The 14,199-nt window shown below is 34.7% G+C and overlaps 2 protein-coding genes across 14 annotated transcripts in view; one reads left to right on the top strand and one right to left on the bottom strand.

Moving 5' to 3' along the window:
* Positions 1-14,199, top strand: part of LOC135834981 (multiple PDZ domain protein-like) — a 382,459-nt gene that overhangs the window by 38,395 nt on the left and 329,865 nt on the right. For all 13 annotated transcript variants that reach the window (XM_065348995.1, XM_065349003.1, XM_065349002.1 and 10 more), the window contains 2 exons: positions 5,794-6,004; positions 6,134-6,268. In XM_065348995.1, the coding sequence (XP_065205067.1) occupies positions 5,794-6,004; positions 6,134-6,268 (346 nt within the window). The remainder of the gene's footprint in view (positions 1-5,793; positions 6,005-6,133; positions 6,269-14,199) is intronic.
* On the bottom strand, positions 102-3,540 carry LOC135838186 (uncharacterized). The gene is made up of 2 exons (XM_065353818.1): positions 3,094-3,540; positions 102-261 (listed from the first exon to the last, which is right to left on the bottom strand). Exons 1-2 carry the CDS (start codon positions 3,273-3,275, stop codon positions 102-104), a joined length of 342 nt encoding a protein of 113 aa, XP_065209890.1. The 5' UTR covers positions 3,276-3,540.

Here is a 14,199-nt window from a genome sequence, read left to right as displayed (position 1 = left end):
GGACTCTCGATGACAAAGTTGGTCAGGTGGTTCATTAGAATTTTACTTTGGGGAAAAAGTTGCAAAATGCACAGATTTTTAGTGTAGGATGACATTTACAATCATTTTGAGAAATGCAATTGACCTGTGTCTCCAATGTTCTTGCTCAGAAATCGGTGAGCCTCTTTGAACCATGCTAGCTTTGGAATATGAATGGAATCTGTGCCACTGCCAGTGCTTTTTGATTTTTTGATTTTTGCTATTTCTTGATTGTAAGTGTTCCTTAAATGTGAACATGATTTCCATTAAAAAAGATCTGTATTATTTGGTTTGCAATGCACACTGATATTCAATGCTTACCTTATACTCCTTATTTAAAATTTGTAATGTATAATATGAGTCACTACATACAAACAAATCATAAATGATCAACATTAATAAAAACTGTAATAAAGAACATGAATAGAGTTATTTTATTGGTATAGTCTTCTGAATTCATAAGTGAAATTACCACCATACATAAAAATGAGAAAAATACTCTATTATTTTCAATATAAACAATTGATGTAAAACACACGTATATTTAAATTAGATGAATTACTTTGAATAATGCAGTAGTGAGTCACAATTTACAGAAAAATTATAAATTCATAATTCAAAATTGAGCATAAAAACTTAGTGAAAGTATATAATAAAATGAAGCCACACAATTCACACCTGGAATAACATTCTCGTTATCTTCAACATCATGAACAATCACTTCCAAATTATCACTCTTCGTAACATTATGCAAACTAATATCTGCTGCTCTCATACTTTTAGTTGATAGTATTTGCCTTAGGTTTATAAATTATTCTAAGAAATATTCTAATAATATAATTTACATAACATTTACAAGAGTCATCATAATCCGCATTGTGGTAAATGATGGATTGGAGTTTGTCGAAGTTGTTCGGCATTCCAGAGAGAAATTATTGTATTTCTGAGGTAGTTGAGATGTTCAGTGTTTTGTAGATCAATAGATAGGTGTTTTTTAGCTAGAATTCTATCTGCATACCATCTGTTATTCATGCACTTTACTTCTAGTTTGCCAGTTTCTGCAATTCTCATGTTTTTTTCTGGACAGATGAACTTGACATCATCTTCAAAGTGCACTATAATCCACTGTTCACTCATTTCGATTTATTTAAATTCAATACGATAAAATAATTCACAAATTGAAACACGTGTTCACAAAATAACTTATTTCCAGAACAAAATTCATATGTAGAATGTGCATGAAAACCACTTGTATATCGTATACAGGGTGTTTCGTAGGTGACCTACCTCCTTCCACCAGGTAAGTAGACAACACATGCTGAGCACAACTACGTATGTTTGCCGACCTTTTGAATTGAAGGGGCAAACTGATGCTCGATTGAAAATTTTTTTTTTCAATGTTGGTTGGAAACTTTAACCTGCATTGAGTCGAGAACCATGATAGGTAGAGACTTGCACTTTGCGCCATTAAATAGCAAATTTTATCTAGAATTTTTCTATGCGGATGACCATTATCGTAGTTGATCAAGGAGGGTCATGCAAAACAGAATATCCGTAAAAACGTGTTCAAAAATTGATGATTTTTACCATTTTTCTAGAATTTCTCAAAAACTTTTCCTCTTCACATATCATTTTTATTATTGTTTCTTAAAGAAAAAAGTTTGATCTTTTTAATGGCGCTACGCGCATCTCCCTATCTTGATTAGTTAAAAAGTGACAAGAGTTTGAATTATGGAAAACGAGAGCAGAAAAAATACAAAAAAATTTGTTTTCAATGTTGGTTGGAAACTTTAACCTGCTGTGAGTAGAGAACCATGATAGGTAGAGACTTGCACTTTGTGCCATTGAATAGCAAATATTGTCAAGAATTTTTCCATGTGGCGGATCACTATGGTAGTTGATCAGGAAGGGTCATGCAAAACAAAATATCCGGAAAAACGTTTTCAAAAATTGATGATTTTTACCATTTTTCTAGAATTTCTCAAAAACTTTTCGTTCTTATACCTAATTATTATTATTTATTCTCCGAGAGAAAACCCCAATCTTTTCAACGCCTTAAAGTTTGGAACAAATATTAAAAACAAATTTTTTTGTATTTTTTTGCTCTCGTTTTCCATAATTCAAACTCTTGGCACTTTTTAACTAATCAAGATAGGGAGATGCGCGTAGCGCCATTAAAAAGATCAAACTTTTGTCTTTAAGAAACAATAATAAAAATGATATGTGAAGAGGAAAAGTTTTTGAGAAATTCTAGAAAAATGGTAAAAATCATCAATTTTTGAACACGTTTTTACGGATATTCTGTTTTGCATGACCCTCCCTGATCAACTACGATAATGGCCATCCACATAGAAAAATTCTAGATAAAATTTGCTATTTAATGGCGCAAAGTGCAAGTCTCTACCTATCATGGTTTTCGACTCAATGCAGCTTAAAGTTTCCAACCAACATTGAAAAAAAAATTTCTCAATCGAGCATCAGTTTGCCCCTTCAATTCAAAAGGTCGGCAAACATACGTAGTTGTGCTCAGTATACGTTGCCTACTTACCTGGTGGAAGGAGGTAGGTCACCTACGAAACACCCTGTATAGAAAATGGTGAGTGGTACATTTTATTAGAACAACACTGGTTACCATCTCAGACCAAAAGCTGTATGCGACGATGTCTGGACTTGGTTATAAAAATAAATGTTGTCAAAACGAGTATGAATGAAAATAATACATAGGTACCTACTACCTACATAAATTAAAACAAATTATTAAAAAAATACAATAAAATGAAAGTACATCAAAACAAAAAATCACATAAATAAATAAATTAGAATTCACACTTACGATTTTTATAATTCTCGGATCAAATTCAGAGTATTTTACGGGAGCTGCATACGAATTGCAGTAGCCGCATTTTACAGGACGCCGAAAATGTAAATTCGTAGACAGTCTCCATAGACTGAATTTTCGATTTTTTGATTTTTGCAATTTCTTGATTGTAAGTGTTCCTTAAAAGTGAACATGATCTGAATTAAAAAAGATCTGTATTATTTGGTTTGCAATACACACTGATATTCAATGCTTACCTTATGCTCCTTATCTTTTTCCTGAGTTCAGTTGCATTGGTAAAGTTGAAGAATTTGATAAAATGTGCCTCCGCAGCATCCTTCTTTACTCTATCTTTGTACAATGGATCCGCCTTGTGCCATAAGCACGGCAACGTCTCCAAAGTTCTTAAAAAAACAAAAATATCAAATCTTTCTGTCATTTTTCAAAAATTTAAAACACTTTAGTAAAATACTTAACTGATGAAAAGAAAATGGTGAAGAGGAACAGAGCCAAGCAATATCGAATTGTTATCTCAATTTTTTCATTTTTGAATAAATAACACGATATCTGCACAATTTTGAGAGAATGCTGGTGCTTTCCCCTCTTCTGAGCCATCTCATTTTTATCTCTCAATAGTACAGGGTGGCCCAAAAGTCCCGCACCGCTTGCAAAACTAGTGGTTCACATAAACCTCCGCATGTTCCCCTTAAATAATAAAAACTATGCAACCAATACACCTTTGGAAAGAGGTAACTTACCCCTTTCCAAAGGTGTATTGGTTGCATAGTTTTTATTATTTAAGGGGAACATACGGAGCTTTATGTGAACCACTAGTTTTGCAAGCGGCGCGGGACTTTTGGGCCACCCTGTATATTATATTTTTCTACTCGCATATTGCGTATAAACACGTTTTGTGCTGGGTTTTAGAGTAGACTGAAGAGTTGTGGATAAGGAACGGTGTGATTTATGTAGTTAGACGCTCGCTGCGATACAAATGCGGGTTAGATGTTATCGCGACTGTTGTGAAACTGCGCGTATATAAAGAGAAAAAGAGCTTCACTCGCTATGTAGGCTGTTTTACGCGTATAATACCGGAAGATTTTCCACAGTTGATAAATTACACGCGGCACGATGACGTTATCCACCTCGTGTGTTATACTTGTGTGTGTGTGTGTGCTTTTTCTGCAGACTGCCGCTGGTGAGATAAATCGTCGTCGTCGTCGTCGGTGGTACAAAAAGAAAAACTAAAAAAAAAAAAAAAAAACACAAGAAAAGAAGAAATTACATAACTATATGAAGAAACAGTGCGCATATAGTGAAGGCAGCGTGGTCGAGGTGGTCTTCAAAGCGAAGCTATACGTTAAACGTTAACGAATTGTCGGTCGTTGTATTGCATTCCCCCTCCTTACTCTTTCCTCACTTACTTACCTACCCTGAGAGGGAAAATCTCTCGCAACGGGTAAACTTTCAGGCTCTTTCTGAAGAAAGTAAGCTATTAAGGGAGAAAAAGTTATCCAAAAGAGTAATTTGTGTAGTCGACGAGTCATTAAAATGATTGCAGACGCTTAAGTGTGTTTTTATGTCAGAACGATGCGATAGTTTAGGTTGCGTATTCCCCTCCCCCTCCCCCTCCTCCATTTCTCGTACTTGTGTTTTTTTTTTTACATTCAACGACATAGTTGTAGTTGCTCGACAAATTTGACAGCTTGGAGGGTTAAAAGGGATTTATTTCTAATCGGAACGAATCGAATCTGAGTTTTGTGGTTTTGGTATTCGTTAATATTATGGAAATAAAGTTTGTCGTAGTTGTGTATTAGACCGAGCGGGTTTTGCGCCAGGAGCCGAGCTGGGCGGGTTTTGCGCCAGGAGGAGCTGTACGAGAAACAGTTGCATGTAAGGAAGCGAACGAATGAGTTTGTTGTGGGCTAGGAAAATATCAATTTTATCGACGATATTTATACGTATATGAACTTTACAGCGGGGTGAATTTCGATTCGAAGTACGTGTGTTTTTTATTTGTGTACGACTCGGAATACACTTAGGTACGTATATATGTAGTATATATACGAAGGAATATCGAGCCAATAAATCATAATTATGTAGCTAGTTGGCTTTTATCGAACAGGGCAAAAGGACGACTTGAAGTATTACACTTGTCTAGCCACAATCGAACAAAAACCCAGCCAATCAAAGGTATTATTTTTTCAGGTTGGTTTTTTCTCAACTGTACTCAACGGTGTGTACTTGGATGAGGGCTGGGGTGGAAGAGAGCGGTTTTTTTCCGACTACGTAAACAACGTTACCAATGTTGCATAGTGTTTGTATGCAAGGGCGCGCGGTCAAGTCAACGAAGTCGGGGGCGATGATAAAATATGTACACATTATAGTCCGTTGACGTTTTACGTTAGGTATTTTCATAGCCTTCGAGACGTAAAGGAAGGGCGACGGTATTCGCGTTCATTCTGCGAAATAGGTCTGCGTCATTCATTTGCCCCAAGTCGATGAATTCTTCTCTACCTGTCTCACCCTTGTTATTCATTAATAACGCAACGCTATTCGTTACAGGTTGGAATATAGGTACACAGAGAGTAAGAGAAAGAGAGAAAATGAGTGAAAAAAAAGAAGAAAAAATAAAACGTGGAGAAAAATTATACGGTATTTTTTTTTTTCAACCTTTGGCGCGCGCCGTGGCGTGGTAGTATTTTTTAGTATAATACACGGTGCGTTCGTCGTATTCATCTTTTTACATAAAAGCTTTTTCACTTGTTCAGTGATTGCGGCCGCCCGAAGCGAATAAGAAGTGTTTGCGTGGTACATCGCGTATGTTTAGGGTATTTTTTTTTATCGCGAAGTAAAAATAGAAAAAAAAATTGGTGTAAAATAATGGGGTGAATTCACTCTTCTCATTTTTTCGGTTTTATTGAAGAGGGGCTTCTGTTTTGTTTTTTTTGACGCAGAGACGGCCGTCTTCGCGAAGGTGATCAAATACTGGCTATTGATGGACAACCTTTGGATACGAATGTATCGCATCAGCAAGCTATTGCGATACTGCAGCAAGCCCGAGGTGTTGTGGAATTGGTGGTAGCAAGACCGAACGAAGCATCAGCCACACATTCGCCTTCGCCTTCTGCTCTCAGCGATACTTCTAAGACTGGATCAGATATGGTGGTAAGTTTGATCTGGTTATGATATATGCGCAATGTGCATTGGGCATATAAGAGGAAGATTTTTAGGTCCTTGATACTGTGAGGCAGATGTTGGTTAAAATGTTGTATATGTTTGATGTTGCGTGTGTAGCTAACATCGGATTGGGCTCAAGTCGAAGTCATCGATTTGATAAACGATGGATCTGGATTGGGATTTGGTATTGTCGGAGGCAGAAGTACCGGGGTCGTTGTTAAGACCATATTACCTGGCGGAGTTGCCGATAAGGTAGGATGAATTGTGATGATTTTCGTACATAGTGATAGTTTTCCTTTTTCCTCATCTTCATGTTGTTATGTCCTCGATCTTCAAATTATCGATTAAAATCGCTGCGGTTAACTTGTTCAAGGATTTATGGTAGAACAAATGAGAGAATTTCATTGTGGTAAAATTATTTTATGATATTGTCGAGATATCAGTTTGGAAATGATGAGCATATCCTCCACTCCACCCTTCAGTAGTAATTTGAACAAAACGCAGTAAAAACACTTTTTTATAGTAGTATTTCTCATCCAAAAGTGGTTCTATTCGAAGGATATTACACCTTAATTGTACCATTCAAAATTGATGGTCGTCATAAATAATTTTACGCGTATAAATTCCTCTTCGCAGTAACGAACGCATAACGTTTGATAAAAAAAACTTGAAAAACTTTCTCCGTAGGTTTATGTTTTCGATTTATGGTTCAAACATTCGAGGCCTTCTTTTTTCGCTCGCCCAATTTTAAGAATCAGCTGTAGGTGGTTCTTGAGCGAAATTTCGCCATAATTTTCGCCGTTTTACAAACCATCTCATTAAAAGAAAATCGCGTTGTAGAGGCAGAAGAGTAATCAACTCGATATCTTCGGAGCAATTATATAAAACGTTGAGAGGTATTATGCCTGCGCGATATAAAGCATCGAGTAGGCTTAGCCTTCGGAATTTTCGCGAAATTACCCGCTCGATGTGCTTATATAAGCCGAACAAAAGAAGATTCAAGTGGGTTTTATCCGCTGCTGAAGATTTTTCAATTTCTTGGCGAGAAAAAAGAAAAGTAATTTCGTAACCGGGATGCTATTTTAATACCCTCGTGTATTACAAATTACAAAACTGTCCCTTCGTTTGGACACAAAGTATTACGTTGTCTAATTAAATAGATACGCGAGTGTTATAAATTGCCCATCAACATCCGGCGTAAACGACTTCTTAATTAAGAATTTATCTCCCTTACTTACCAGTTTTAGAATTTTGCGTCGTTTTTTCAATTAGGTATATGAAATGAAATTGAACGAGATGCGCTTGCGCGCTCCAGCACATGTTCGAAATTATCCAATTTATACGATTCTCTGCCGGAGTATAGTAATCTTCATGAAATAATAGGTAGTTTAATGATTCAAAACGTGTAATAGTGTTCTCGTGAGAAAAGAGTATTGTGGTTTTAAGCGAACAGAGATTCGGGAAAAAAAAGTATATGGGTTCAAAAACGCATGTGTACGTCGTTTCGTATAGTTGCCTACCTCCAGCCTACTGGAGTGAGGTTGGAGGTGGAATGAGGGAAGCAATTTAAACCAAAACACACGTTTTACGCATTATAAAAGCTTTGTATTTATTAAAAAGTTGAAAAAATCGAAAAATTTGTAGCAGCATGTGTGTTGTTGGGAGAACTGAAAAGAGGACTGTATACGAGAAAAACGTGATAGTTTTCAAATTTGTGTTTACGTACCACTACCACACATTAGCCGATTGTTTTTAAAACGTGATTTTCTCCAAGTGGACAAATTACCGGTGTATATTGAAAAAGCTCTTTTCCAAAGTGGGTTATGTCATTTTTTCCACGTTGAAAAAAAAACGAAAAAAACGTTTCAGCTCTAGGGAGGTAATGTGAAAGTTTTGTATTACAAATTGATTTCCTGTGCAGTCGGTCGCCTTACTTAACGTAAAAATTGAATACTTGCTCCTAGTATTCATAGGTCTCAGTATCATGGAATGTTTAACATTATAGCCATTATTTTTTCTGCAAGAATTTGGAAAGTTGGCCTTTCAGCCTCTTCATATTCCCAGCATTTTCTCATAATGTTGTATTAGACATACAAAGGGCAGTCAGCAGGATATGGTAGCCATATCTCTTCTGATAGCATCCAACATTGCATCAGCATGCAAAGCATTATTTACATACATTAAAACATTTCCTTCATTGCAAAAAAAAAAAAAAAAACACTGCTCAATACAAAATAAATTAAAACGATAAATTCGATATGAATAAATTACATACTTACTTCTTGTATTCACAGGTCTCAGTATCTTGGAATGTTTAATGTTATAGCCTTTATTTGTTCTGCAAAAATTTGGAAAGTTGGCCTTTCAGCATCTTCGTATTCCCAACATTTTCTCATAAGGTTGTATGTAATAGACATACAAAGATCTTCATTTTTAGCTATGATCGAATTCAACGATTTCTTTTCAGCCAGCAATGTATGTTGGAATGCTTCAGTTGGTTCAGGTTCCGACTACAAAGGGCAGTCAGCTGAATATGATAGCCCAATATCTCTTCTGAGAGTATCCAACCTGACATCATATTCCCAGCATTTTCTCATAATGTTGTATTAGACATACAAAGGGCAGTCAGCAGGATATGGTAGCCATATCTCTTCTGATAGTATCCAACATTGCATCAGCATGCAAAGCATTATTTACATACATTACAACATTTCCTTCATTGCAAAAAAAAAAAAAACACTGCTCAATACAAAATAAATTAAAACGATAAATTCGATATGAATAAATTACATACTTACTTCTTGTATTCACAGGTCTCAGTATCTTGGAATGTTTAATGTTATAGCCTTTATTTGTTCTGCAAAAATTTGGAAAGTTGGCCTTTCAGCATCTTCGTATTCCCAACATTTTCTCATAAGGTTGTATGTAATAGACATACAAAGATCTTCATTTTTAGCTATGATCGAATTCAACGATTTCTTTTCAGCCAGCAATGTATGTTGGAATGCTTCAGTTGGTTCAGGTTCCGACTACAAAGGGCAGTCAGCTGAATATGATAGCCCAATATCTCTTCTGAGAGTATCCAACCTGACATCGCATTCCCAGCATTTTCTCATAATGTTGTATTAGACATACAAAGGGCAGTCAGCAGGATATGGTAGCCATATCTCTTCTGATAGCATCCAACATTGCATCAGCATGCAAAGCATTATTTACATACATTACAACATTTCCTTCATTGCAAAAAAAAAAAAAAAAAACACTGCTCAATACAAAATAAATTAAAACGATAAATTCGATATGAATAAATTACATACTTACTTCTTGTATTCACAGGTCTCAGTATCTTGGAATGTTTAATGTTATAGCCTTTATTTGTTCTGCAAAAATTTGGAAAGTTGGCCTTTCAGCATCTTCGTATTCCCAACATTTTCTCATAAGGTTGTATGTAATAGACATACAAAGATCTTCATTTTTAGCTATGATCGAATTCAACGATTTCTTTTCAGCCAGCAATGTATGTTGGAATGCTTCAGTTGGTTCAGGTTCCGACTACAAAGGGCAGTCAGCTGAATATGATAGCCCAATATCTCTTCTGAGAGTATCCAACCTGACATCGTATTCCCAGCATTTTCTCATAATGTTGTATTAGACATACAAATGGCAGTCAGCAGGATATGGTAGCCATATCTCTTCTGATAGCATCCAACATTGCATCAGCATGCAAAGCATTATTTACATACATTACAACATTTCCTTCATTGCAAAAAAAAAAAAACACTGCTCAATACAAAATAAATTGAAACGATAAATTCGATATGAATAAATTACATACTTACTTCTTGTATTCACAGGTCTCAGTATCTTGGAATGTTTAATGTTATAGCCTTTATTTGTTCTGCAAAAATTTGGAAAGTTGGCCTTTCCGCATCTTCGTATTCCCAACATTTTCTAATAAGGTTGTATGTAATAGACATACAAAGTTCTTCATTTTTAGCTATGATCGAATTCAACGATTTCTTTTCAGCCAGCAATGTATGTTGGAATGCTTTCAGTTGGTTCAGGTTCCGACTACAAAGGGCAGTCAGCTGGATATGATAGCCCAATATCTCTTCTGAGAGTATCCAACCTGACATCAGCAATCTTGATCAGGAATTGATCACCATTCTGTGGATCACTCAGTAATTGATTTAACAATTCATAATCAGGCATCAATTTTGATTCGAAGTTGCATGGAAAAATATTTATAGTAAAAACTAGGTACCAACAAAAATAGTAAACTGAGGAATAGTATCAAAAATATGTGTAAGTACGTATATTGAAAATCACTGTAGGTACTTATGATATATTTTACTATTTTTTTTCACAAGACATAAATGAAATACTCACTTCAGCCTTCAATTGAAAAATGTTGAATGAGTTTTCAGGAATTTTATATTCTGGATAACAGATTGTTTCCATTGAGCAGGGCAACCCATCTTTTCTAAATGGCTGCAAACAAAACCTTTTCTGTTTGCCTAGCAAATACATATTAGCCTCATACATTTAATTCAAATTCAAAAATAATATCAGAACACTATTGAAATGATGGAAATTCGCCTCAAGATGAATATTCTTCTTTTTACTGATTTTATTACGTCCAAGGGCACAAGTTTTCCTGAATACATTGTTTATTACAAAGGGTACATCATTATCTTGCCAAAACAAAAAAAAATTACCTACTGTGGAGTAACAATCAGCTGGACTTAGTAGCCTAATATCTCTTCTAACAATAAGAGCATCTAACATAATATCATCAATTTGTGATATTGGAATGATCAGCTGTGCATTCTGCAATGCTTGTAGTAAAGTATTGAATATTTCCTCTTCATTTACTGGCTGTTCCAACACATTCAAAATTTCTAATTTTTCCATTTTATTTTTAAATTTTCAAAACTCCAAATAGTTAGAACAGTTTTTAATTGAAAAAATAACTGTAAATTGAAAAAGTTGAAAATTTTCTGATAAGGAAAATTTAAAGATGAAAAACAAAAAAGAAGAAAAGAAAAAATTTTAAAGTAAAAAGCAAAAAATTTCACATCAAGTGCGTGCTTAAATATCATTATAATATGGTGGTTGGCTTTTTCCGGCAGTGGCCCTACTCTTGGATTCGTTTGAAGCATTTGTATAACTATACCAAAACATTGACTCGACGTAAAATTTTGTAAAAAGTAAATTAATCATTAAGCAATAATTATAATATATTAAAGAATTACAAAATCTAGTATAGTAAGTAATCAACTTAATATTATTGCTGAATATTTTTATAACTTATAAATACAAGGATACTAAGTCATAGATCATAAAGAAGTCAGTCATGTAAATTGATGCAAAGACATTATTCAAAAGGAAGTATTGATCATTAATTGATATTAATTGATTCAAATTGATGTGAATTGGCGTAAATTGACATAAATTGATATGAACTGATACATAGACATGAATAGCAAAGACCAAGTTGGTCATAAAAATTTTGATTTGAGTTAATACTGAGACAGAAATGTGAAGTACATCTGTTGATTAGTTTGTTCCCCACTTGGGTGAAGAGGTAGGGGAATTCCAATCTGCAGATCCTATGTTGGAAACGTGTGTGGGTGTTGGTGCATAGTGAATTGTAGTAGAAGGTATTGGTAAACCTATAGTAAAATGTTGTGGATCTCCTTGGATTTGTGGTTTGCAGTTGGTTAATATTCAATTTGCTCACAATTCTCTCCAATTGATCAAGATTGGTTGCATATTATATCAAGCGTACTGTTTCATTTACGCTCAGATTGGATTTAATTTCAAGTAGTTCTTGTTTTAACTTAATTTTGTTCTTGTATTATCTGAATTTGTTCAACTAACAACCCTTCCATGCGGGTTTTGAGTTCACTCTGAGTTAGCTGTGCGTTCTTCAATTCATGAGTAGTTTGGGTATTGGATTGTTAGAATTGGCTTTGGAGTATTTATTGTACTAGTGATTTTTTCCCATTTTCTAAAAAATTAATTTTAATTAGTGTATCTATGATACAAATATTTAAAGCGTGTATGTATATACTCAGGGAAACTTGGAAAAAATTTGAAATAGAATAACCAGAAATGTAAAAAATAAAACTTAAGTTGAAATAAAATGAAACAAAATTTTAAAAAATAAGTATATAGATCAGTTCAGTTCAAACTTCATAGTGAGTCAAAACTTGAGAAAAAAATATTCAGTCAACAATTAACATGGCACAGTTTTAGTTAAAACAACAGGAACAGTGTATCAGATCAGTCAATGCTCAATAGATGTAAAAAATAAAACTGAAGTTCAAATAAAATGAAACGAAATTTTAAAAAAATACAGATCAGTTCAGTTCAAACTTCACAGTGAGTCAAAACTTGAGAAAAAAATATTCAGTCAACAATTAACATGGCACAGTTTTAGTTAAAACAACAGGAACAGTGTATCAAATCAGTCAATTGCTCAATAGATGTAAAAAATAAAACTGAAGTCCAAATAAAATACCAAGTCATAACAAATTTTCAAGGATTAAAACATCAGCATCCTAAAAATTTTTCAAAAATTTCGTTATGTTTCTCTAGAATGTCATTCTGCCGTTTATTTTCTTCTGCAATTTTTTTAAGGTTTTCATTTCTTTCCATCATCAAATTGCACTTCTTATTAGTCTGTTCCTTATACAGTTTACCAAGCGTATTCATCTCATTAGGGATTGTTGGTTTAGCTTTCTTTTTTCTAGCACATTTTGCAACACGATTTGGCAACGGAGTCCCACCAAAAGAAGTTGTGAAAAGTAAAAGATGAAAATTTTCAATTAGGCAAAATGCAATCATATGTGTAAGAATAATTTATATGCTTTTTGACTTCCTCTGATACCGTCAAACGAACTTTCCCATCATCCACAGTAAATTTTTTTATGGCGCCTCTTCCACACTTATTGTTGTGGTCCACCAGTCGTCTATATCCTCTTTTTAGAGTATCAAATCTGGAATTTTTATTTCATTTTAACATGGACAACTGATTTTAAGGGAGCGGGGAATATTAATACCTAGAAACTGTTTCTGTTGGAACTGTAAACATACAGATGAACTGTTGAAAATCCGACTATCATGTGCAGACCCTGGCCATCTGCACAATATATCAAGGAATTCTCCTTTTCGCCCACAGACACACTGAACATTCAAGCTGCATTTTCAAAATTTCTGTAAAATTATTCAAATGATATCAAATATAAGTACATATTGAACTTTGAACTTGCAATTTATAAAACACGTCAACATTTACCTAAGGGAACTTTTTTGATTCCGGAAATTTTCAGAATTCGGGTCTTTTGGCTTCTTGATATAAATGTGGGTACCAACAATGCAACCAACGACAAATGGAAACCCCCTTACAGCCTGGAATTTCTGCATATTTAAGGAATGCTGATCAGGAAACCTGATGTGGTTGTCCCAACATTAATGATGGCTTGGGACACTCTGGAAACGATTTGGCTCACTGTATTCTGCTTCAGCCGCATGAGGTCACCTGTCACAATCTGAAAACATCCACGCCCATAGTATCTCAACGCAGTAAGAAGGGCAATCATGGGTGGAACTGGACTCCCTCAATTATTCTTCTTCTGTAGTATATGGGGAGTAGTTGAGGAAGGATGACAGTTAGGACAGTGTCTTTGCTGAAACTGTTTAAATAAACACATAGAGTTATACTAATGATAAAAATAGCAATCCATTAGGAAAAAATTGCATCCGAACAGGTCGAGACTGATCATATGCAATCATTTTCCTATGAGTTTTCATTTTGAAAACAATTTTTTTACCGATATCTTCTGATGAACTGTCTATCTGAGAGTTCCTCTGCAGGATTTGAATAATCTTTGGGGTTCCGATAAACAATTAAATTATTCAACTCTTCCAACTCTCGCAGCTCATCCAATTTCCAAAGAGACATTTTTAATAAACACAAAAGTACTTGATTGAAATGTTCTCTCCATAAGTGTTCTGTTAAATCACTCTGCAAGCGAGTTTTGTTCCGGCGTGTAAGGGTTCAAAGACTTGATCTTGATTCCTATGGACTTACAAAACACAGCCAAATCACCCATGATAAACTCTCTAGCATTATTGCATTGAAAAATTCTCAGCCTCACTCTAGGATGATTCACCTC

Source organism: Planococcus citri, chromosome 2 (genome assembly GCF_950023065.1).
Source record: "Planococcus citri chromosome 2, ihPlaCitr1.1, whole genome shotgun sequence".
Lineage (NCBI taxonomy): Eukaryota > Metazoa > Arthropoda > Insecta > Hemiptera > Pseudococcidae > Planococcus > Planococcus citri.
Note: the sequence above shows the minus strand (reverse complement) of the source record. Positions and strands in the feature narration are given on the sequence as shown.

Coding starts and splice junctions, on each gene's coding strand:
- LOC135838186 (XM_065353818.1), bottom strand. CDS start 3,275: ATGACAGAAAGATTTGATATTTTTGTTTTTTTAAGAACTTTGGAGACG. Junction 262..3,093: donor AAAAAGATAAGGAGCATAAG/GTAAGCATTGAA, acceptor TTCACATTTAAG/GAACACTTACAATCAAGAAA.